The following is a 24,902-nucleotide window of genomic DNA, read 5'->3' as shown; positions in this document are numbered from 1 at the left end:
GAGGTATACTTTTCTCTGAGGTTATTTCTGAAATCAGTGAAGATTTTTTAACATATGTCTTGCGACTCTAAGGAAATATGTATTTTTGTCAGCAAATATGTTTTGTTTTATTCAAATAAAATAACATCACTGGTCTTAATGAAACACACACCAATTGGCTTGCTTTCTCCATATAAATAGAGTCCATTACAAATTGTTGATGTTCATACTTAGAGTTTTTACTCACATTTTTAGAAATACAGAAGTTCAACTTATGTCTTTATTCACCCTTGAGATCTCAAATTTTGTCATGGAAAAATACTGAAACTTGTCTGGAAATCAGGTAAATAACAGGGAATTTCTCTTGGGGGAAGCTTGTGGCAACCCTGGGTATATGCAAAACTAACTGGGAAATTGTGTCATTTTTGAGCGCCCTGTATTATTTATTTCATTATTTGTCTGCACAGAGGTCACAATACACTGAGATAACTGAATCTTCATCCTTTCCTATGTCATTTTGTGGAAGAAGATTGCTCAAAAATGCCAGTGCAGCTGAAGGAGCTGTGAAAAGTCTTGACCGCACTCAAACTTGTGTTATGAGATAAAAACATCGAGAACCATTCCTTAGTTATAAAGTTTCAGAAATGCTGCTGAAGCTTTCAGTGACAAATTGCTAGCTCCATAAGTGAAATTCTTCAGTTCAACAGAACATTTTTTGGTACTATTTTCACTTGATTTGAAGAATGATATTCTGATGGCTCCATTTCTATATTATGAATGCATAATCTTATGAACATTTTGATGTAACGAGTTGTGAAACTAGGTGTCTCAAAAAGCATAACCCATCTTTAATGAAAATCGACCTGAAGAATGTAAAGAATCTAATCAGAGTTAGACAGGTCAAGCTGGCTTTTGCTGCAAGATGTGAACTTAAGAAAGAATGTATCTGAAGAAATATTCTTGCTAAAAGAAAACCTGCGAACATGCATTATTGTCATAGTAGAGAAGCTGCAAGAAAGATCACCTCTCAGATACAACTTAATACGTGCATTTTCCTGCTTTAATCCTGAAGTTGCACTAAGCCCCAAAGTAACTCACAGAAGATTGACATCAAATAGAAGAATGTCAGGTTCAAAGGCAGGGTGTGTCAGACTTGCAGTTTTGATTTGCAGAGAAAAAAGAATTGAAGATGGAATAAAATCTTACAAAAGAAGTGGGAATCCTGTATAAATTCTGAATTTGATATACTCAAATTATTTTCAAAGGTGTACCCAAATCTGAGAGGTTTTCTGCAAATTGTTATAATACGATAATCGCACATTGAATTATGTCTTTTGAGTGAGCCTTTTCTGTAAACTCCAAAATTATAGATGTAAAGCAAAAAGAAAAAAAGCCTTGTTGCTCAGAGAGAGAGATGAAACACTTTGGGCACAAATGGAGTTGTCAGTTTCAACATTGACAGAAGCCTTTAACTGTTTTCACAAGGCGCACAAATATAATACAAAGATGATATAAAAAAATAAGGAGAAGGAAGGTGGAGGAGAAGAGGAGGAATGATTATTAAACAAATGAAAGCAAGCTGAAATCAAAGAATTTGAAACAAAAAGAGCAAATATGTTGAGTGAAGCCTCTAAGATTTTAACAGAAATTATGTATTCATCTTTATTGTGACAAATTACTAGAGATTGTTCCCTTTAATCAGTAAGTAAGTGTGTGTGTGTGTGTGTGTGTGTGTGTGTGTGTGTGTGTGTGTAATTTGTAATTTTTATAAGGTATTTTATATTGTCTGTAAGTCAAAATACAATAAATTAATTACTGATATTCTAAAAATTATCAGTATGTACTTTCGAAAGAAGGCTGTTTTAGTGTCAGACTTAATAAAAAAAAAAGGTAAAATATTCTCTGGACATTCTGACTATTTATGAGAATTGGACAAATGATACTGAAACTGTTTGTAAATGACAATGCATGCTAGGAACGGGATGTTTGGAGGCCTGCCCAATTAGTAACAGCAAAGGTGACAATCTGTAGTGTAACTACCACTGAAATATAATACTATGGAAGCTTTGAGTGTTTGCCCTAACCAGCTGTAAAATGTTTGGCAGGAAGTTTCACACCATTATAAGTTGTCACTTTTTTCTGTTCCCTTTACTTATAAAAGTATGACCTGTATGCAGCATTATTTTTGGGAAACTTTCTTCTTCTTCTTCTTCTTCTTCTTCTTCTTCTTTTTCTTCCCCCCCCCCCCCCCCCCCCCCCCTTCTTCTAATTACAATTCCATTTAGTTTTTCAGTTCCACTTTTGCATGAACCAAACAGGTTGATTATAGTTTTAACAACAAATCTTTTAATTCTTTAAAACCCTCCCTTGGACCAACTTGAGAAGTTCTGAAAACACATTATCTATAATAAATTGTGGGACCCTACTCACCAGGCTTGACCAGAAGTCCGCACATTTTATTTCAGATGTGTTATACCTTATATCAATTTGTAATGACACACACGGATGCTTTATTAATATTGCTAAACCAAAGAGTCATAATCATAGACCAATTTCCAGAATTTCATTCTACATGTTACATGATAATTAATTTTATATAAAAGATGTTAATTGTATTCCTTATTTTGTTAGGGAAAACAGCCTCACTGGTGTCATTGATACAACTTTTGCTGTGGAGCACAACAGCTTTGGAGTATTGAAGGTGCATGAGCTGAAACCTGGGGGAAAGGATATTAATGTAACGGAAGAAAACAAACGAGAATATGTAAAGTAAGTTAAAAGTTATGTTTACCATGAACGTTAAAATTATATTCTGAAGATTCTTTATGTTCTCAGTAGGTATTTTATGTATTTAATATGTTGTGAAATAATAACTGTGGCAGGTATATTTTGTAAATTTCTGCAGTTTTTGTGCATGTGATAAATTTGACCCAATCATTAAAGTTGTAAGTGCAGTGCATCACCAAGAATTATGGTATTTGAATATTTATTGAAATAACACAACCTTTTAACAACATAGTTTTTAAAAATATCTCTAGTTTTTGTAATTTGAGCAGTCAGATGTTTCCTGGTGATGGAGAAACCTGAATAAGTGGATACTTAACAGGCCTATAAGGAAGACCTGTAGGCTTTATAAGCAAAAAGTTGGACATTAGAAAAGATAAGATTGATCTACTGTTCTGTAGTAAAGTATAGAGAATGCCATAAGCTGATTATATATGGTTTGGTGCAAGAGTGGCAGTTGACTGCTACTGGAAACAGCAATAAGAGACTGTATTTGGATACTCTTTTACCAATTTCTCAAACTATTCTGTACTTCGTAGAGAACAACTGTAAGCATGTTCAACTGTAGTAAAGATGGATTTGTGCATGCTTGTAATCTATCTGAATGAAACAACAACGTTTGGAGTTCTGTAATTTCGTTCTTGGCAAGATGGACAATGTCAGTTTTCTTCGACACTTAGCGTTTAGTGATAAGGCAACATTCCATTTAAATGGAAAGGTGAACTGTCATAATATGAGAATATGGGGTACAGAACCACCACATGAAGTTGTACAACGTGAAAGGGACTCTCCAAAATTTAATGTGTTTTGTGCAGTTTCACAGGAAAAGGTGTGTGGTCCATTTTTCTTTGTTTAGAACACTCTTTCAGGAAACACATCACTATGTGATCAAAAGTATCTGGACACCTGACTGAAAATGACTTAAAAGTTCGTGGTGCCCTCCATCGGTAATGCTGGAATTCAGTATGGTGTTGGCCCACCCTGAGCTTTGATGAAGGCTTTCACTCTCACAGGCATACATTCAATCAAGTGTCAGGTGCTGGAAGGTTTCTTGGGGAATGGCAGCCCATTCTTCATGGAGTGCTGCACTGAGGAGAGGTATCGATGTTGGTCAGTGAGGCCTGGCATGAAGTCAGTGTTCCAAAACATCCCAAAGTGTTCTATAGGATTCAGGTCAGGCCTCTGTGCAGGCCAGTTCATTACAAGGATGTTATTTTCACGTAACCACACCACCACAGGCTGTGCGTTATGAGCAGGAAGGATGCTATGGCCATCAGTGAATTGCTCGTCAACAGTGGGAAGCAAGAAGATGCTTAAAACTTCAATGTAGGCCTATGCTCTGATAGTGCCTTGCAAAGCAATAAGGGGTGCAAGCTGCCTCCATGGAAAACACGACCACACCATAACACTACCGCCTCTGGATTTTAATGTTGGCACACCCTGCCATCAGATAGCCTCATTGTGTACCATGATTCATCACTCCACACAATGTTTTCACTTTGTTCAATCGTCTAATGTTTATGCTCCTTAGACCAAGTGAGGCATTGTTTGGCATTTACCAGCGTGATGTGTGGCTTATGAGCAGCCACTCAACTGTGAAATCAAAGTTTTCTCACCTCCTGCTTAACTGTCATGGTACTTGCAGTGGATCATGATGCAGTTTGGAATTCCTGTGTGATGGTCTGGATAGGTGTCTGGCTATTACACATTATGACCATCTTCAACTGTCGGCGGTCTCTGTCAGTCGACAGACAAGGTCGGCCTGTACGCTTTTGTACTTTGTGTGTCCATTCACCTTTCCACTTTACTATCACATTGGAAATAGTGGACCTAGGGATGTTTTGGAGTGTGGAATTCGCACGTACGGACGTATGACACAAGTGACACCCAATCACCTAACCACGTTCGAAGTCCATGAGTTCCGCAGAGCACCCCAGTCTGCTCTCTCACGATGTCTAATGACTACTGAGGTCGCTGATATGGAGTACCTGGCAGGAAGTGCAGCACAATGCATCTAATATGAAAAACTTATGTTTTGGGGGATGTCCGGATACTGTTGATCACCTAGTGTATCTTGATATGCTTGAGAACTTTCTTTTCACACAATTGGAGACTGCTTCGAATGACTTAATTTACTAACAGGATGGAGCACTGCCACACTGCCATCTGGAAGTGCAGGAATTTTTAAATCAAAGGATTACTGAACAATGGATCCGTCACATTGGATCAAATGATTCAGCCTTAAATTACAGGCGTCATAGGTCACCGGACCCTACTGTGTGTGATTATTTCTTTTTTTTTGGGGGGGGGGGGGGGTTAAAAAAGACTGTTTGTGTGCCTCTGTTACCAACAAAAATGAATGAACTGAAGACATTGCATAACAGCAGCAGAGGGAGATGTAACTCAAGACATGCTCGCTGCAGTGTTGGAACAATTTGAATACTGCGTTGCCATATGCCGTGCAACTCAAGGGGGTGGGGGGTTGTATTGAACACCTAGGAAAAGGTATGAAAAAACTTCTTGAGTTTCCTGTTCATCAAAAAACAAAATTCACTCTATTTCTGAAACTAATAAACATATATGAATATAATAGAGGGAAACGTTCCACGTGGGAAAAATATATTTAAAAAGAAAGATGATGAGACTTACCAAACAAAAGCGCTGGCAGGTCGATAGACACACAAACAAACACAAACATACACACAAAATCTAGCTTTCGCAACCAATGGTTGCCTCGTCAGGAAAGAGGGAAGGAGAGGGAAAGACAAAAGGATTTGGGTTTTAAGGGAGAGGGTAAGGAGTCATTCCAATCCCGGGATTCCCGGGATTGGAATGACTCCTTACCCTCTCCCTTAAAACCCAAATCCTTTTGTCTTTCCCTCTCCTTCCCTCTTTCCTGACGAGGCAACCATTGGTTGCGAAAGCTAGATTTTGTGTGTATGTTTGTGTTTGTTTGTGTGTCTATCGACCTGCCAGCGCTTTTGTTTGGTAAGTCTCATCATCTTTCTTTTTAAATATAATAAACATATATATATAGACATTCCAAACCAGATGATTCTTTTTGATACACCCTGCGTTATGAAAAGGACTACTCACCATAATGAGGAGACTTTGAGCTTCAGACAGGCATAACAAAAAGACTGGCATACATTTTAGCTTTTGGCCAGACAACCCTCTGAAGCATGTGCACCCACATTCTCTCTCTCTCTCTCTCTCTCTCTCTCTCTCTCTCTCTGTCTCTGTCTGTCACAATGGAAGTACGGTGTCTCACCTGTCTGGGATGTTGTCAGAGCTGGTGCTGTCTGTAATTGAGAAAGATCAGTTCAGGATGAACAATACATGTAACATCAGCACATTTGATTGCAGTCATGTGAAATATTTCCAACATGTTGAATGCTTTGTATGAGGCTGTGTAAGAACTAGGATTTTCATGTGCTGTCACATGAAGGGTGGTATGCTGTTGCTTACAGGGGGACCTTATAGACTGAACCCCTTCAATTTTCACCATACTCATAAGATTTGAAGGTTGTGCCTGGATATCAGTTTCCTAAAACTGTACAACATGATCCTCAAAAAAACAAAAAGTCAGTATTGAAGATTAGAGGATTTCTTGGTGATATTCAGTGGAAAGTATTTGATGTACACTAAAAAAAAGGGGGGGGCTGGGGGTGGAGTTATCTGAAGCAGACGGAAGTTGGTAGATTTTGATGTACCTCTACAGACAAACAAATGTTTACAGTTTCAGAAAAATTGGATGATTTATTCAAGAGAAAGAGCTTCACAAGTAGAGCAAATCCATAACACATTGGTCCTCTTCTGGTCATTATGCAAGCAGTTATTCAGCTTGGCATTGATTGATAGAGTTGTTAAACGTCCTCCTGTGGTATAGAGGGCCCTGCCGATAATGCTCCAGATGATCTCAACTTGGGAAAGATCCAGCAGCCTTGCTGGCCAAGATAGGGTTTGACAAACTGAAGACAAGCAATAGAAACTCTTGTCATGTGCGGGCAGGCATTATATTGTTGAAGTATAAGCCCTGGATGGCTTGCTACAGGGTATGGAATATCTTCGATGCACCATCTGCTGCAGTGGATGACAATCAAAGGGGGTCCTACAGTGGAAAGAAATAGCACACTGGCCATCACTCGTGGTCATCGGGCCACATGACGGGCGACAGTCACACTAGTATCCCCGCTCTCTGGGGCACCTCCGGACATATGTTTGGTATGAAATCTCATTTACTAGAGTAGAATTGTCTTCAGTGATGAGTCCCACTTTGATCTCAGCTCTGATGATCAATGAAGATGTCTGAAAATGCCCAGAACAGTGATGGAGTACCAACTTGACTGTTGCCTACTGTACAGCCTGACAACCAGAAGTGAATGGTTCAGGGTGCCATTTCTTTTTGTAGCATAACTTCTTTGGTGTCATTTGCAGCACCTTTACAGCACAGTGGCATGCTTATGATGATATACGCACTGTTTTGTTTCCCTCCGTGGCAAGCCATCATGGGCTTACATTTTCGCAAGATAATGCAAGCCCCCATGAAGTATGGACCTTGCCATTGGTGGGGAGGCTTGTGGGCCTTAGCAGTACAGATTAGATTAGATTAGATTTACTTTCATTCCAATTGATCCGTAGTGAGGAGGTCCTCCAGGATGTGGAACATGTCAGAAAAACAACAAAACATGACAAATATTTACAACTAAAACAAATAAGCTAATGTACCATTCCACAGGTCCCAAGTGGAATGATCGTCATTTTTTAATGAACACTAATAGTCATTTTACAAATACTAATGCACTGAATTTAAAATAAAAAAGTTTTTTATTTATTTATAAGGTAATAAACATGTAATACAACTACTGTAATACTTATTTACAATGAACACGTTGTTGTTGTTGTTGTTGTTGTTGTTGTTGTGGTCTTCAGTCCTGAGACTGGTTTGATGCAGCTCTCCATGCTACTCTATCCTGTGCAAGCTTCTTCATCTCCCAGTACCTACTGCAACCTACATCCTTCTGAATCTGCTTAGTGTATTCATCTCTTGGTCTCCCCCTACGATTTTTACCCTCCACTCTGCCCTCCAATACTAAATTGGTGATCCCTTGATGCCTCAGAACATGTCCTACCAACCGATCCCTTCTTCTGGTCAAGTTGTGCCACAAACTTCTCTTCTCCCCAATCCTATTCAATACTTCCTCATTAGTTATGTGATCTACCCATCTAATCTTCAGCATTCTTCTGTAGCACCACATTTCGAAAGCTTCTATTCTCTTCTTGTCCAAACTATTTACCGTCCATGTTTCACTTCCATACATGGCTACACTCCATACAAATACTTTCAGAAATGACTTCCTGACTTTTAAATCTATACTCGATGTTAACAAATTTCTCTTCTCCAGAAACACTTTACTTGCCATTTCCAGTCTACATTTTATATCCTCTCTACTTTGACCATCATCAGTTATTTTGCTCCCCAAATAGCAAAACTCCTTTACTGCTTTAAGTGTCTCATTTCCTAATCTAATTCCCTCAGCATCACCCGACTTAATTCGACTACATTCCATTATCCTCGTTTTGCTTTTGTTGATGTTCATCTTATATCCTCCTTTCAAGACACTGTCCATTCCGTTCAACTGCTCCTCCAAGTCCTTTGCTGTCTCTCACAGAATTACAATGTCATCGGCAAACCTTAAAGTTTTTATTTCTTCTCCATGGATTTTAATACCTACTCCGAAATTTTCTTTTGTTTCCCTTACTGCTTGCTCAATATACAGATTGAATAACATCGGGGAGAGGCTACAACCCTGTCTTACTCCCTTCCCAACCACTGCTTCCCTTTCATGTCCCTCGACTCTTATAACTGCCATCTGGTTTCTGTACAAATTGTAAATAGCCTTTCGCTCCCTGTATTTTACCCCTGCCACCTTTAGAATTTGAAAGAGAGTATTCCAGTCAACATTGTCAAAAGCTTTCTCTAAGTCTACAAATGCTAGAAACGTAGGTTTGTCTTTCCTTAATCTTTCTTCTAAGATAAGTCGTAAGGTCAATATTGCCTCACGTGTTCCAGTATTTCTACGGAATCCAAACTGATCTTCCCCGAGATCGACTTCAACTAGTTTTTCCATTCGTCTGTAAAGAATTCGTGTTAGTATTTTGCAACTGTGGCTTATTAAACTGATTGTTCGGTAATTTTCACATCTGTCAACACCTGCTTTCTTTGGGATTGGAATTATTATATTCTTCTTGAAGTCTGAGGGTATTTCGCCTGTTTCATACATCTTGCTCACCAGATGGTAGAGTTTTGTCAGGACTGGCTCTCCCAAGGCCGTCAGTAGTTCTAATGGAATATTGTCTACTCCCAGGGCCTTGTTTCGACTTAGGTCTTTCAGTGCTCTGTCAAACTCTTCACGCAGTATCGTATCTCCCATTTTATCTTCATCTACATCCTCTTCCATTTCCATAATATTGTCCTCAAGTACATCGCCCTTGTATAGACCCTCTATATACTCCTTCCACCTTTCTGCTTTCCCTTCTTTGCTTAGAACTGGGATTCCATCTGAGCTCTTGATGTTTATACAAGTGGTTCTCTTATCTCCAAAAGTCTCTTTAATTTTCCTGTAGGCAGTATCTATCTTCCCCCTAGTGAGATAAGCCTCTACATCCTTACATTTGTCCTCTAGCCATCCCTGCTTAGCCATTTTGCACTTCCTGTCGATCTCATTTTTGAGACATTTGTATTCCTTTTTGCCTGCTTCATTTACTGCATTTTTATATTTTCTCCTTTCATCAATTAAATTTAATATTTCTTCTGTTACCCAAGAATTTCTACTAGCCCTCGTCTTTTTACCTACTTGGTCCTCTGCTGCCTTCACTACTTCATCCCTCAAAGCTACCCATTCTTCTTCTACTGTATTTCTTTCCCCCATTCCTGTCAATTGTTCCCTTATGCTCTCCCTGAAACTCTGTTCAACCTCTGGTTCTTTCAGTTTATCCAGGTCCCATCTCCTTAAATTCCCACCTTTTTGCAGTTTCTTCAGTTTTAATCTACAGGTCATAACCAATAGATTGTGGTCAGAGTCCACATCTGCCCCTGGAAATGTCTTCAATTTAGAACCTGATTCCTAAATCTCTGTCTTACCATTATATAATCTATCTGATACCTTTTAGAATCTCCAGGGTTCTTCCATGTATACAACCTTCTATCATGATTCTTAAACCAAGTGTTAGCTATGATTAAGTTGTGCTCTGTGCAAAATTCTACCAGGCGGCTTCCTCTTTCATTTCTTAGCCCCAATCCATATTCACCTACTATGTTTCCTTCTCTCCCTTTTCCTACACTCGAATTCCAGTCACCCATGACTATTAAATTTTCGTCTCCCTTCACTACCTGAATAATTTCTTTTATTTCATCATACATTTCTTCAATTTCTTCGTCATCTGCAGAGCTAGTTGGCATATAAACTTGTACTACTGTAGTAGGTGTGGGCTTCGTATCTATCTTGGCCACACTAATGCGTTCACTATGCTGTTTGTAGTAGCTTACCCGCATTCCTATTTTCCTATTCATTATTAAACCTACTCCTGCATTACCCCTATTTGACTTTGTGTTTATAACCCTGTAGTCACCTGACCAGAAGTCTTGTTCCTCCTGCCACCGAACTTCACTAATTCCCACTATATCTAACTTTAACCTATCCATTTCCCTTTTTAAATTTTCTAACCTACCTGCCCGATTAAGGGATCTGACATTCCACGCTCCGATCCGTAGAGTGCCAGTTTTCTTTCTCCTGATAACGACATCCTCTTGAGTAGTCCCCGCCCGGAGATCCGAATGGGGGACTATTTTACCTCCAGAATATTTTACCCAAGAGGACGCCATCATCATTTAATCATACAGTAAAGCTGCATGCCCTCGGGAAAAATTACGGCCATAGTTTCCCCTTGCTTTCAGCCGTTCGCAGTACCAGCACAGCAAGGCCGTTTTGGTTATTGTTACAAGGCCAGATCAGTCAATCAACCAGACTGTTGCCCTTGCAACTACTGAAAAGGCTGCTGCCCCTCTTCAGGAACCACACGTTTGTCTGGCCTCTCAGCAGATACCCATCCGTTGTGGTTGTACCTACGGTACGGCTATCTGTATCGCTGAGGCACGCAAGCCTCCCCACCAACGGCAAGGTCCATGGTCCATGGTTCATGAACACATTACTGCACTGAAATGGTGCAGAAGTTAGATTATACTTACACACACGCGCACACACACACACACACACACACACACACACACACACACACACACACACACACACACACACAGCCGTACAAAAGGTGCAACCACAATGGAGGTGTATCTGTTGAGAGGCCAGAGAAATGTGTGGTTCCGGAAGAGTGGCAGCAGCCTTTTCAGTAGTTGCAGGGGCAACAGGCTGGATGATTGACTGATCTGTCTTTGTAACATTAACCAACATGGCCTTGCTGTGCTGGTACTCCGAACTGCTGAAACATTACTGTATGATTAGATGATGATGATGATGATGATGATGATGATGATGGCGTCCTCTTAGGTAAAATATTCCAGAAGTAAAATTCCCCATTTGGATCTCCGGGTGTGGACTACTCAGGAGGATGTCGTCATCAGGAGAACAAAACTGGAGTTCTCCAAATTGGAGTGTGGAATGTCAGATCCCTTAATTGGGCAGATTGGTTAGAAAAGTTAAAAAGAGAAATGGATAGGTTAAAGTTAGATATAGTGGGAATTAGTGAAGTTCAGTGGCAAGAGGAACAAGACTTTTGATCAAGTGAATACTGGCTTATAAATGCAAAATCAGATAGGGATAATGCAGGAGTAGGTTTAATAATGAATAAAATAATATGAGGGTGGGTAAGCTGCTACGAACAGCATAGTGAATGCATTATTGCAGCCAAGATAGACACGAAGTCCATACCTAACCCAGTAGTACAAGTTTATATGCCAACTACATCCACTGAGATGAAGAGATTGAAGAAATGTATGATGAGATAAAAGAAATTATTCAGATAGTGAAGGGACATGGAAATTTAATATCCATGGGGGACTGGAATCAAGTGTTGGAAAAGAAAGAGAAGGAAAAGTAGTAGGTGAATATGGAATGGGGATAAGAAATGAAAGAGAAAGCCGTCTGGTAGAATTTTGCACAGAGCACAATTTAATCATAGCTACCACTTGGTTCAAGAATCATGAAAGAAGGTTGTATACATGGAAGAAGCCTGGAGATACTATAAGGTATCAGATAGATTATATAATGGTAAGACAGAGATTTAGGAACCAAGTTTTCAATTGTAAGACATTTCCAGGGGCAGATGTGGACTCTGAATGCAATCTATTGGTTATGAACTGTAGATTAAAACTGAAGAAACTGCAAAAATATGGGAATTTAAGGAGATGGAACCTGGATAAACTGAAAGAACCAGAGGTTGTAGAGAGTTTCAGAGAGAGCATTAGGGACCAAGTTTCAGAGAGAGCGTTAGGGACCAATTGACAAATACAGGGAAAAGAAGTATCATAGAAGAAGAATGTGGGTAGCTTTGAGAGGTGAAATAGTAAAGGCACTAAGGATCAAGGAGGTAAAAAGATGAGGGCTATCAAAAATCCTCCTTTAATTGATGAAAGGAGAAAATATAAAATTGAAGTAAATGAAGCAGGCAAAAAGGAATACAAACATCTCAAAAATGAGATCGACGGGAAGTGCAAAATGGCTAAGCAGGGATGGCTAGAGGACAAATGTAAGATGAACAGCCACATATCACTAGGGGTACCATCTGTATAAATATCAAGGGGTTAGATGAAAACCAGTTCTAAGCAAAAAAGGAAGAGAAGAAAGGTGGAAGGAGTATATAGAGGGTCTACACAAGAGCGATGTAGTTGAGGACAATATTATGGAAGTGGAAGAGGACGTAGATGAAGGTGAAATGGGAGCTATGATACTGTGTGAGGAGTTTAACAGTGCACTGAAAGACTTAAGTCGAAACAAGGCCCTGGAAGTTGAAAACATTCCATTAGAACTACTGATAGCCTAGGAGAGCCAGCCCAGATAAAACTCTACCATCTGGTGATCAAGATGTATGAGACAGACAAAATATCCTCTGGCTCCAAGAAGAATTTAATAGTTCCAATCCCAAAGAAAGCATTGTTGTCAGGTGTGAAGATTATCAAACTATCACTTTAATAAGTCATGGTTGCAAAATACTAACATGAATTCTTTATAGACGAATGGAAAAACTGGTAGAACTGACCTCGGGGAAGATCAATTTGGATTCCGTAGAAGTATTGGAACACATGAGGCAATACTGACTCTACGATTTATATTCTAAGATAGATTAAGGAAAAGCAAACCTATGTTTCTAGCATTTGTAGACTTCGAGAAAGCTTTTGACAATTTTGACTGGAATACTCTCTTTCAAATTCTAAAGGTGGCAGGGGTAAAATATAGGAGTGAAAGGCTATTAACAATTTGTACAGAAACCAAATGGCAATTATAAGAGTCAAGGGGCACAAAAGGGAAGCCATGATTGAGAAGGGAGTTATACAGGGTTGTATCCTATTCCCGATGCTATTCAATCTGTGTATTGAGCAAGCAGTAAAGCAAAAAAGAAAAATTTGGACTAGGGATTAAAATCCATTGTGAAGAAATATAAATTTTGTGGTTTGCTAATGACATTACAATTTTGTCAGAGATAGCGAAGGACCTGGAAGAGCAGGTGAATGATATGGACAATTTCTTGAAAGGAGAATGTAAGATGAACTCAACAAAAGCAAAACAAGGATAATGGAATGTAGTCAAATTAAATCAGGTGATGCTGAGGGAATTAGATTAGGAAGTGAGGCACTTAAAGTAGTAGATGAGTTTTGCTATTTGGGAGTAAATGATGATGCTCGAAGTAGAAAGGATATAAAATGTAGACTGGAAATGGCAAGGAAAGTATTTCGGAAGAAGAGAAATTTGTTAACATCAAGTATAGATTTAAGTGTCAGGAAGTCTTTTCTGAAAGTATTTTTATGGAGTGTAGCCATGTATGGAAGTGAAACACGGACGGTAAATAGTTTGGACAAGAAGAGAATAGAAGCTTTGGAAATGTGGCACTACAGAAGAATACTGAAAATTAGATGGGTAGATCACATAACTAATTGAGAGGTACTGAATAGAAGTGGGGAGAAGACGAATTTGTGGCCCAACTTTAGTAGTAGAAGGGATTCAGTTGGTAGAAATGTTCTGAGGCATTAAGGGATTTAGTATTGGAGTGAAGTATGGAGGGTAAAAACTTCAGAGGGAGACAAAGAGATGAATAGACTAAGCAGAGTCAGAAGGATGTAGGTTGCAGTAGGTACTGGGAGATGAAGAATCTTGCACAGGATAGAGTAGCGTGGAGAGCTGCATCAAACAAGTCTCTGCGCAGAAGACCACCACAACAACAACAACAACAACGGGAGCCTGCACACAGCGAGAGATTTCATTGCTTGTCTTCATGCTTGTCAATCCATACATTAGCCAGCAAGATAGTTGGATCTCTCCTCAATTGAGAACATTTCGAGGGTTAAGGGCAGGGTACTCCAACCAGCTCTGCGTTTTGATCGTAATATTCACCAATTGGACAGACTTTGGCATGATATCCCTCAGGAGGACATCCAACAACTCTATCATTCAACGCCAAATGAATAACTGCTTATGTAAGGGCCTGGGATGAAACAACACGTTACTGACTTCCTCAGTTTGTGACACTCTTTCTCTTGAATAAATCATCCAATTTTTCTGAAGTTATAAATATTTGTTTGTCTGCATCTGTACATCACATCTATCAGTTTCCATCTCATTTGGATAATTCCATCCCAGCACATCATTTTTTATGTCTTGGTTAGTTGGACATGTTCTGAGTCATAAAGGGATCACCAATTTAGTATTGAAGTGCAGCGTGGAGGGTAAAAACTGTAGAGGGAGACAAAGAGGTGAATACACTAAGCAGATTCAGAAGAATGTAGGTTGCAGTAGGTACTGGGAGATGAAGAAGCTTGCACGGGATAGAGTAGTGTGGAGAACTGCATCAAACAAGTATCAGGACTGAAGATCACAACAGCAACAACAACAACAACAATGTGTAGTTCAATGAAATTACTGTAATACTAGTACATAGGTAGTGGCTACTAGTCTAGTGATCCTGAAGTAGCTGGTTCAATTCTCACTTGTAGCACATTTTTTAAAAGTATTTATGTGGCCAGTCTGGCCTCAGCAGCCAGAGACTGTGACAGTGTGTGTGTGTGTGTGTGTGTGTGTGTGTGTGAATTCCCAATGGAATTCTTGTTGGATTTGTTTAGATCGTATACTTATTATAAAATAGGTATGTTGTCAAATGTCTTTTGTTTAACTGCACTTGCAAATCTTCAATTTTTTTAAAATTCTGTTCTACTGCTTTTGGAAATTGTGGTCTGGAAACTGATCTTCAGACCTCTTCAGTACAAAGAAAATTGAATAGGGCAGGTCTGTAAGGTCACAATGTTAGATTATTTGGAAAATCCATTGCTGGCAATCAGCTGCCTTGGACAACAATGGGCTGACGATGAGTCACTATTGACACTAGAAGTTATGTGATCCTCAGTACAGAAACCCCTCCAAGAACTGACAAGTAAAATCTGGTAGTTTTTTTTAGCCTGGTTTATAATGAAATTTTAAAACTTTTACAGTGTTTGATTCCCTAAATACATCAATGAGTATCTTAATATTCGACACACACTGGCAGTCACACTGACTGTAGTAGTAGTAGTAGTAGTAGTGGCCTTTGTGGTGTGTCAATTGACATTTCTGTAAAATAATAGCCAGATCCATATTGTTTGTATTCCTCAAGAGATAATGTAAAATAGAGAGAGAACATCAATAAGAGATGGGCCTTTTTTGTATTTGTATACAACTTGTATATCACCAAATGAAATTAGATTGGGCTCTCATGTGTCACAAATAGTTACTGGTGAACTTCGAACTCATATTGAAACATCCTGAAAGGATCTTTCATAGAAAGAGATCCAGGATCTCTCTCACTGTGTGCTGAAATTACGGTTTAGTGCTGAAAATTAATGTATATTCTAGATATGAATAACCTGCAAAACAAATTTTTGACCTTGGATGTGGATACAGTTAGTTGACCTGGAGCCATACAAGGATAACATAGCTTTTATTTATGGCCAGTGTAGTTGGCGTTATTGTAAGCATGAAGAAAACTCTATGATTAGTAATGTAATTACTCCCAACATGCTAAATGTAAGTGAAATGGGAATCAAAGCTATGTGGATGTGAGTAGAGGGTAGGCATGATTTTGCTATTGAAATTTACAATTCCTGTTCTTGGATACAGATACATAATCAGTCAACACATGATGCAGCTGACTGCAAACCGCAATAGTCTTATCATCATGTAAACATTCACATGAAGGATGATATCTTTCTGTGGATATTTGTAACTGTTTAAAGTCACAAAGAAAATAAAAAAGTAGTTAGTAGCAAACATATATTAGGAAATGGGTCAGTTTTCCATTGTAAAAATTACGTTCTTTAGAAGACTGCCACCTTCTCATTAAGGTCGTTGGACATTCAATATGAGGAAACACATTGTTCTGAAACATACCAAAATATCCGTAAAAAAACAATGAGCACAAGCTATTTGTTTTATGAACATGAGTAATATGAAGAATTGACTGAATTATGAACTGATTATGTGCTTTACCTCAGCGTTATAACATGGTTATGAAAGGTGACTTGGTTTATGGAACTTTGTTTACCAAATGTTAATAATAATTCATCTTTGTATTGGTGTGAATTGTAATCTTACCTTCTTAGCTTTCCACTGCCACTTCTGGCAGTACTGGATATTTCCCATTATTGATGAAACATAGTTGAAGTTAAGTAGGAAACTGTCCAATAGAAGCAAAGCTCTGCTCAGACTTTGTGATAAAGTTATTAATTCACCCATTTTATTTTTAATTAGCTGAGAAGCCAGCATTGCCTGAGTATGTATTTATTCCTCATCTCCTCCTCCTCCTCCTCCTCCTCCTCCTCCTCCTCCTCTCTCTGCCCACCTCTTCCTCCCCCCTCTCTTCCTCCCCCTCTCTCTGCCCACCTCTTCCTCCCCCCTCTCTGATTCTCCACCCCCCTCTTCTTTCCACTCCCCTCATTCTTTCCTTTCCACCTCCCCCTCTTTCTTTCCTTTCCACACCCCCCTCTTTCTTTCTGTCTCCTCATTTCCCCTAACTGTGTCCATCTACTCCCAGTCTTCTTGTTGTGCCTTTTTGTGACTCAGATCTCCACTGTGTGGTGAGTAGCAACTATGCATTTCATGATGTTGTTAAATTCCATCCTGTATTTTCCATTATTTGATTTGTACCGAATTTGGTTGATATTGTCAGGGGTTTAGGGTGAGCTTTTTACCTATGGCTTTGCATGTATACACAGATTTCAAATCTATTTAATGTATTTGTACATGGCTCAGTGTTTACAATGTTCTATCACCTGAATAGTGTGTCATGCAGTAATACAATATTGCAGATATATCCAGTGGTATGTGTGGCCACTGTCTGCAAAATGTGTTGTGAATGTAATTAGTAACAAAAAAGAAATAAATTTAAATATCTTGCATGATGTGGCAGTTTTACTGCATGAACAGCAAAAATGTCATAAGCAATAAACTTTTTTCTCCCTTTCATTATTTTGTGGGTGTTGTCAGCGAGAAAAACTTTCATAAAAGTTTGAAATTATGTGTAAAGTTCATTGCGAGTCACTAAGTGCTCTCACTACCACACAATAAACTCAGCTTTGGTGCGGACAGTGGTGGGTTGGACCTAAACTGTTTTAGCTTCCCTGTTAAAATCAGATCAGGTGCTCTCACTCTCAAATGCTGGATGAATAAAGCACGGGCATTCACACATTGTGGGCTACACTGCATTTTCACCCCTATCCCTTTGATAGATAGATGGTTCTTACCCCCACAGTGATTCTTTCCAGACAGGAACTGAAATGTGTACGACGTTTGTTTGAAATGAGTCCAGTGGTTTTGGGGGGAGATGTGGACCATAGATATATATACATACGTGTTTATAATGTGTGTGGGTTAGTGTCTGTCGGCAGTTTTGATATTTAATTTTTAAAGTTGCAAGTGAATCTTCCTGTGGAAACTAATAATTGTGTTCCTTTTCAAGGCTGTACGTGAACTACAGATTTATGAGAGGTATTGAGCAACAGTTCCTAGCTCTACAGAAAGGTTTCACTGAATTAATACCCAACAATCTTCTTAGAGCATTTGATGAACGTGAACTTGAATTGATAATTGGTGGCCTTGGTTCTATAGACATTACGGATTGGCGAAATCACACAAGGTTAAAGGTAATGTTCCTCTAATTTTCTATGTCTTAAAAGTGTCTTAATAATGTGTTTCAGTTGAGAATGAATGGCAGGTTAAAATTCATGCATCAAACTCCATTTAAATAATGATTTTCTTCCTGTAAAGAATATTTGTTTGGGTCTTTTGAGCTATCAGATCTTAATTTTGAAATACATCCGTTCTCTGCACAATTTGTGATTGATTGGAATGGGGAGGGGGATATGATAGAGGTATATGATGTACACTTCACTATACACTGTATGGTGGCTTGTAAAGTGCAGATGTAGTTATTCTCAGTGTGAATAGTGGCATAAGGAGTTGTAGCATAATATAACATCCACTTCCTGTAACTGGGCTAAGCCAAAGTGGTGTTTTACTTCAACAAATGATCTGTCAACCTGATGATATGAGATGTGAGACATACATGCTTGCACGGGTGTCCCCCCCCCCCCCTCCTCCCCCTTATTTAGGATTTATCCAGCAGTTTCATATATACATTGTTAGATTTTCATAGGTAAAGAAAATCTATGAAAGATATTTGTCCTATTTAACCATGCTTGATCATTATCACATTGCTTTTACCCACAGATGATGTGCTTTACACTGTTTGTAAATCATTGTTTTGTAACAGCACAAGGTTCTCAAATTTATTGAGATAGAAAAGGTTTAAGTCTCTCTTTACTATAAGGAGTTACAGGCTGACATTTTAACAAACACTAATCTACACAGTTCCAAGTCTCAGATCTGTGGTAAGTCGTACAATTATGGAAACATAAATTCTGAAAATGGGCATTGTTCAGGTAAGTCTATTAATCTTGTTCTACTTTGAAGAACACTTCATTAGTGTGACTAACAGTCACTTTATAGCTTGCTATGTCTGTGATAGTTGCACTTAAATCTTATCCTCCAGACAGATACTGTGTATATTCATTGTTGTCTTTCTGGCGTGAGTGTCCCCTTCTTTATCGTTCTGTACAAAAATGGGTCAGTTCATTCTTTCTGTGGATACACCTGACTAGGGAATATACCATCCCTTCCCTCGATTTTCCCACCCCTCCTCTCTCCCATACCTACATAAACTCAGGATCTACCCTGCCTTAAAAATTTTGAACTTAATGCATGGCCTCTGACCCTTAACTTTATATATCTGCCAGTGATGAAGTTTCTCCACAGCATATCAACTTTACCCAGTTATTTCAAACACAGTTCCTAGTTCTTCTTTTTACCTATGGTTCTTACACTATATTCTTTTTAACTATGTAATAAAGAGCCTTCTCATGTATTATTCTTTCTACATTTGTTTTCCCTTTTATTATGCATAACATTCATGCATATGTTGTCAAAAGTTATTCGCCAGTGATCTATTTATTGTTCCTGAATTATAATGTTTGTTTACTATCAAAGCAATTGCATTCCACCCACCTCAAAAACCGCAAGAAATTGCTAGTTGTAAAGAGTGAATGTACCTAATTCTTCATTTGTTAAGATGAATACTTGCTCCTTATGTTATAAAGTAGCTCCCCACATTCTATTTAGCAAACTTCTATGTTTGTTGTTAATATTTATTTCATCTTTTTTAATAATTATAAGTTATGAAACCTTTACTTAATAGCTCTTTAACCCCTCCAGTTTACGTTTAAAGATGTAATATATTAATAACTATTGCTTTTTTCTTACACTTGTACAAATTCTTTATGCACTAGTGCACCCCTATCAGAGATAATCCAAGTCTTTTAGATTAATTACACTCTTCATCTGTTAAGCAAGTAATTGATGTTCTCTTACCAGTGATAATGTTGATTTCAACCTCTGTGGCAGCAGCTGTAGTTTGCTTGCCACAGAATTTCCTTGTTGTTGTTTACATGTCATCAGATCACCAGCTTTACTGCACTTAGAGAATAGTTTCCCTTTGTCTTTTTAGTTTTGTCTTGCATGTTTTACCCTCTGTCACTTGAATTCTCTCAGTTCTTACCTGTGGAAACAGGTTGTTATTACCACCATATGGCATAGAAGAATGGTTTCAGCAATAGAAATATGTGAATCTGGAAATAGGAAAAATTGAGCTGATCTCTTGTCGGAGAAGAAACAAACTAAATACAAGAAAAAACATGTTAGGACAGAAGAAATAAAGAAGGTACACCCTCAAACACTGATTCTCATGCCCCCATCCCAAGATACTCCCCTTGATGGTTTCTTCTCTGAGACACCAGAGGATACCCTACAAAACAGACTTGTCTCGGCTTCACCTGTACAGGCCCCAAAAATTGATCCTATCAACACTGTTCTGAGGAGCCAGTGTAGATTGGGTAAACCCATGTCAGAAGTAATTAAGTTCTTTTCATTAATCTGTAAGAGTTTGGTCAATCACAGTATTTCACTGCTGTTAAAAACATGTATGTATGTCGTGACACAAAATACACCTTTTAATCATAAGTACTTCTGTGCCAAATGTCACATAGTATGTACCAAATAACTTGCCTTACTTAACTTACCCTGCAAAAGACATATGAAACCCAACCACTATTCACAATAGGAAAGAAAAAGTAGCAAATCATATATACAAAACATTCAAAAGCACATTTCCTATATTCAGAAAGAGCTTTTTAATTTTGTTCATGTTTTTGTGTGCCCGAGCACCCATATTGGTTTTAATCGTTACGTAATAACATGTGTCCTTTGTGCGTAGGTCTGCAATAGCATATCTGTCTCTCTACCTTCATGTTTCTTCTTAGGATAGTAATAGATGGATTTTGGTTAAAGGTAGGAAGGTAGTTGAAGAGGAAGAAACCGCTTCATGGAAAAATAAATGTGAAGCTATGTAGCAATTAAATTGGGACTGCCAACAGACATCACTCTGCCAGGTTTGCAGAGAGTGCAGCTCTCCTGAAGATTTAAATTTCTTTACTGGGTTATCTAACTATTTAGATCCAGTTAAGTGCCACTCAGTGTATTTTTTGTAACCATCCTATACTATTATAGTTCTTAGACTCTAAGAATTCGAGTGTTAATTTCTCCTGTGTACTCGGTGACCAATATTTTCTTTTAAATTTTTATGGGGAATCTTCCCTACATTTTAATTCTTCCAAATGGGCAGATCTCCATTCTGCAGCATCGCACGCCGGGTACCTAAGTTTAAAATGTATTTTCCTTGAGTCTCCCATTTAGAAGGTAATGTTCTGGAGAATACTTGTAACATGCCGGGCCGTATCCTTATTTATTAGTGCCACTCAAAGTTCACGTCACAACCGTATGTACCGATATTAAAACATTTCCTCACCCAGTAGATGGTGCACAGTATTCTCGACCTACCTTGCTTTGTTTATTCAATATTGTCTTCCCCGTAGCTGCATCCGTCTCATCTAAATCACACTGAAATTAAGAAGCCAGGATCCTAGGTTAAGTTTTCCAAAATCAAAAGTCAAGATCGTATTCATTGTTGAACATGTATGTCAACTGCAGTACGATTTATTTGTTATCACTCGCACACACAATATTCATGTGACCAGGCCTCTTACACTTAATCGTCACATTAGGTAGGTAAAAAACTTCCAGTCTTTAACCAAGTTCACAATTACACTTACCAACTTGCCGCACTTTTGCTCCAAGAGAACCTGACCGAAAACTAACTAGAGCTGCACCAGCTCGAACCTTATATAGACGAGTGCTTTAATATTTGACTATTTCTGTTAATATAATTTCCCAGGGTTAAAATGATCCTTTCTAACAGGTTTTGAAGTTAACTATTGGGTTTTATTATTTAAATAACATGAGTAAGCTGTATCAATTTAAATACGCGGAACTAACTTATGCATCCGCCGTGGGAATTCCCGACTTATAACCATGGCAGCCCTTTTGAACAATAATGTTTACATATTCAAATTTACTTAATTCTTAATTAATGCACTTACAAAGTTGAGACTGGAGTCATTTTACGTAGAAAAATTAAGGTAGCAAAAGTATCAAAACAGATCTCGTAGCAAAAGTATCAAAACAGATCTCAGAATTATTTAATAGTTTGGTCACAATTGGCACTGAAAGTCATACAGGCTACAGATTTTAAGTCTTAATATCTATTTAACTAACAGACTTTAGGTTAAACACTTTGCAGGAATCAGTAAAATTTAGGCTTTCTTTTGGATGCAGTCTTATAGCTGAATTTGATATATTAGTTCACTCGAATTTTACTTAATATGTATTGCACAATATACGTCATTGTCTATAACTGTTAATAGTATGCATTTCCAATAAAACTGATTAGCTCATTACTTTCAGAATAGATATTAGAATGTACTGAAATAATAGATTTTACTAGGGGAATTTTATTTAAACTATTTCTGAATTCTGTACTATGAGGTTGAAGGCCACAGAACCTGTAGTCGGAATCTGGGTAGTGAAAATGAAAACAAATAAAAGTTCATTGCTTAACTAAATTACTTAAGGAATGTAAAACCAAAACAGGATAGCAGTGGGCAACCCTGCTTCGTTACATACTCTTAAAAAATAAGTAGGGTGTACTTCCCCTTCAGGCTTGAATTTAAGGAATTGTTTCCACAAATGTATTCCTGTTTTGAGCTACAGCTCTAACCAATCACCTGCGATGTTATTGTTACCAGTAGCTGACCTTATGCTAAGCTTCTAGTTGCTTCTATGTCTGCCACAGAATTACATGTCGTGCTAGCAGAATCTACTTTTTCTTGTACTTTCAGCTTCACAAATTCCTGTAGCCATTTTTGCAAACTAGTTAAAGCATTTGGGTCGCAGTCCATGTCAACCAATTCTCCACCATAGTCTAACACCTCTACCCGGCCTTGTATATCTAAGATTTGATCATTTACTATTTTAAATCCATCATACAGGTATACCTCTTTAAATTGCTCTTCAACCTCCTTCCTTACTAAATTACATTGTTTTTCTATTGCATTGTGTAGCTACTCCGGTAACCTAATATGACCATGTCTATATTAGAAATTTTGCCATTTGAAAAGATTACTACTTCCTCTCCTTGCCTCTTCAAATCTGACAATACTTGTCCCTGTGGTGTAAGATTATTTGACAGTTCTTCCAGTTTCTGTAATATGTGTGACAGACTGCTACCCATTTTGCATGTAGAAACCAGCATACAGTACAGACAAATTATATATACCTAATAACACTTCAGTAATATAATCCTGTTTGAACACCATTCATAACAACTAGCTTAGTGTCTGCTGCTTCGCTCGCATAGAATGTTTGGCCTGCAGAGCTTTTGTTTTTATTTAATTGAATTTTTATCTTGTTCACAAATTGAACACTTTCTAAGCTTTTCATATTAATTAAGATTGTATAAGCATGGTCTTTTCCCAATTTACTTCTGATCGAAAAGCGATTCTGATAGCTGGATTCCAAAATTTTTGTTAAGCACGCCATTTGTGTTATATGTGGAGATATTTCCATAGTAGCTTTCATACCATAAAAAATATTTCTTGATATCTAACCGAGGCATGAAATACCAATTTTTCATATACTGAGAAGTTGTGACGAAGCAAGCTGGGATATTTTTACTTCCCCTCTTTGCCATCTGCCTCCTTAAAATTCATTTTTTCATTTTTTAATTAATTGCCATTAACATAACGTGAGGATAATCTGTATTTTTATTAAAGAGAAAGTTTGGCCCTCAGTTGTAAAGAAGATAACACAAGATCTAATTTTGTGCTTAGTTTTATGTATGTATTTAATTTTCTAGTTTATTTTGACTGCCTAGTTAGTATCTTTTGTTTTTTGGGTGAAATCAGTAATTGTTTTGTAACTTAAATTCTATTGTTGACTTATAAACAAATATAAATTCTGTACCAAGTATTAACATTTGAGGAACAATTAATAGTATTCTTAAAGTATTTATTTGGGTCTATTCGAAAGCATGTTAACAAAGCCAGCCCTCAATTAATTCCAAAGTAATTTCCAGTTTCGTCAAAAGTATTGTTTGCGTAACTGTGTATGTTAATTCCATCATTTAAACAAATAATTCAGTCTAACTCTTGTAGCAAAAGAAACTGTTAAAAAGAACCAATGTTTCGATGTATTCAGTTAATTTAACGAGTTAAGTTGAATTGGAATTTCTGTAAATTAAACTTCCAACAATGTGTAGTTTCAGCACCTATGATTGTGATGATATCTAAGGGTCCAATTTGTGGTCCCAAGACAGTTAGTCTACTGCCAAGTTTTAGACGACAAACCTGTGTTGGTTAGAACAAAAGCAATGCTTCAACTTAACTGTGAAATAAGTGTTACAAAATTAGGCCATGTGTTAAAAAAATGACTGTATGTTCCTTACGTACCTAATTATTCCGAAAGAACTGTGAATTATATGGTTATGTTTTTTACTGCTCATAGAAGTTCAATAGTAAACTATTGTAGCAGTATGTGGAGGTTTGCATGCAAACTAATAATGAGGCTTATCGAAAGCTAAACAATAGTGCAGTGGCCATATAACTGTGTATTATTGGGGGATTGTGAACAGTGAAATGAAAGTGCTGTGAAATCAACTGTGCACCTGTCGGCTACATTATTTACACTAGTCAGTGTCCGAATTACAAACCCCATTTTGCAGCCAGCGTAGCAACCCAGTGCGTCAACACTGAGAGCAAACAAGTGAAGAATTAAAGCGGGCCAGCCATCAGTGTCAAATACCAATTGTCTTACATGTAGCCTTAAAAATCCTTTAGTAGTTTCAAAAATACTTTCACCCACTATTTTACCACCTTA

At 37.9% G+C, this 24,902-nt stretch overlaps 1 protein-coding gene across 1 annotated transcript in view; it reads left to right on the top strand.

The window, feature by feature from the left end:
* The window catches only part of LOC126163152 (E3 ubiquitin-protein ligase SMURF1), a 205,512-nt gene that overhangs the window by 157,750 nt on the left and 22,860 nt on the right, over positions 1-24,902 (top strand). The window contains exons 12-13 of the mRNA XM_049920082.1: positions 2,611-2,748; positions 17,980-18,163. Of these exons, the coding sequence (XP_049776039.1) occupies positions 2,611-2,748; positions 17,980-18,163 (322 nt within the window). The remainder of the gene's footprint in view (positions 1-2,610; positions 2,749-17,979; positions 18,164-24,902) is intronic.

The sequence above is a fragment of the Schistocerca cancellata genome, chromosome 2 (assembly GCF_023864275.1).
Source record: "Schistocerca cancellata isolate TAMUIC-IGC-003103 chromosome 2, iqSchCanc2.1, whole genome shotgun sequence".
Lineage (NCBI taxonomy): Eukaryota > Metazoa > Arthropoda > Insecta > Orthoptera > Acrididae > Schistocerca > Schistocerca cancellata.
Note: the sequence above shows the minus strand (reverse complement) of the source record. Positions and strands in the feature narration are given on the sequence as shown.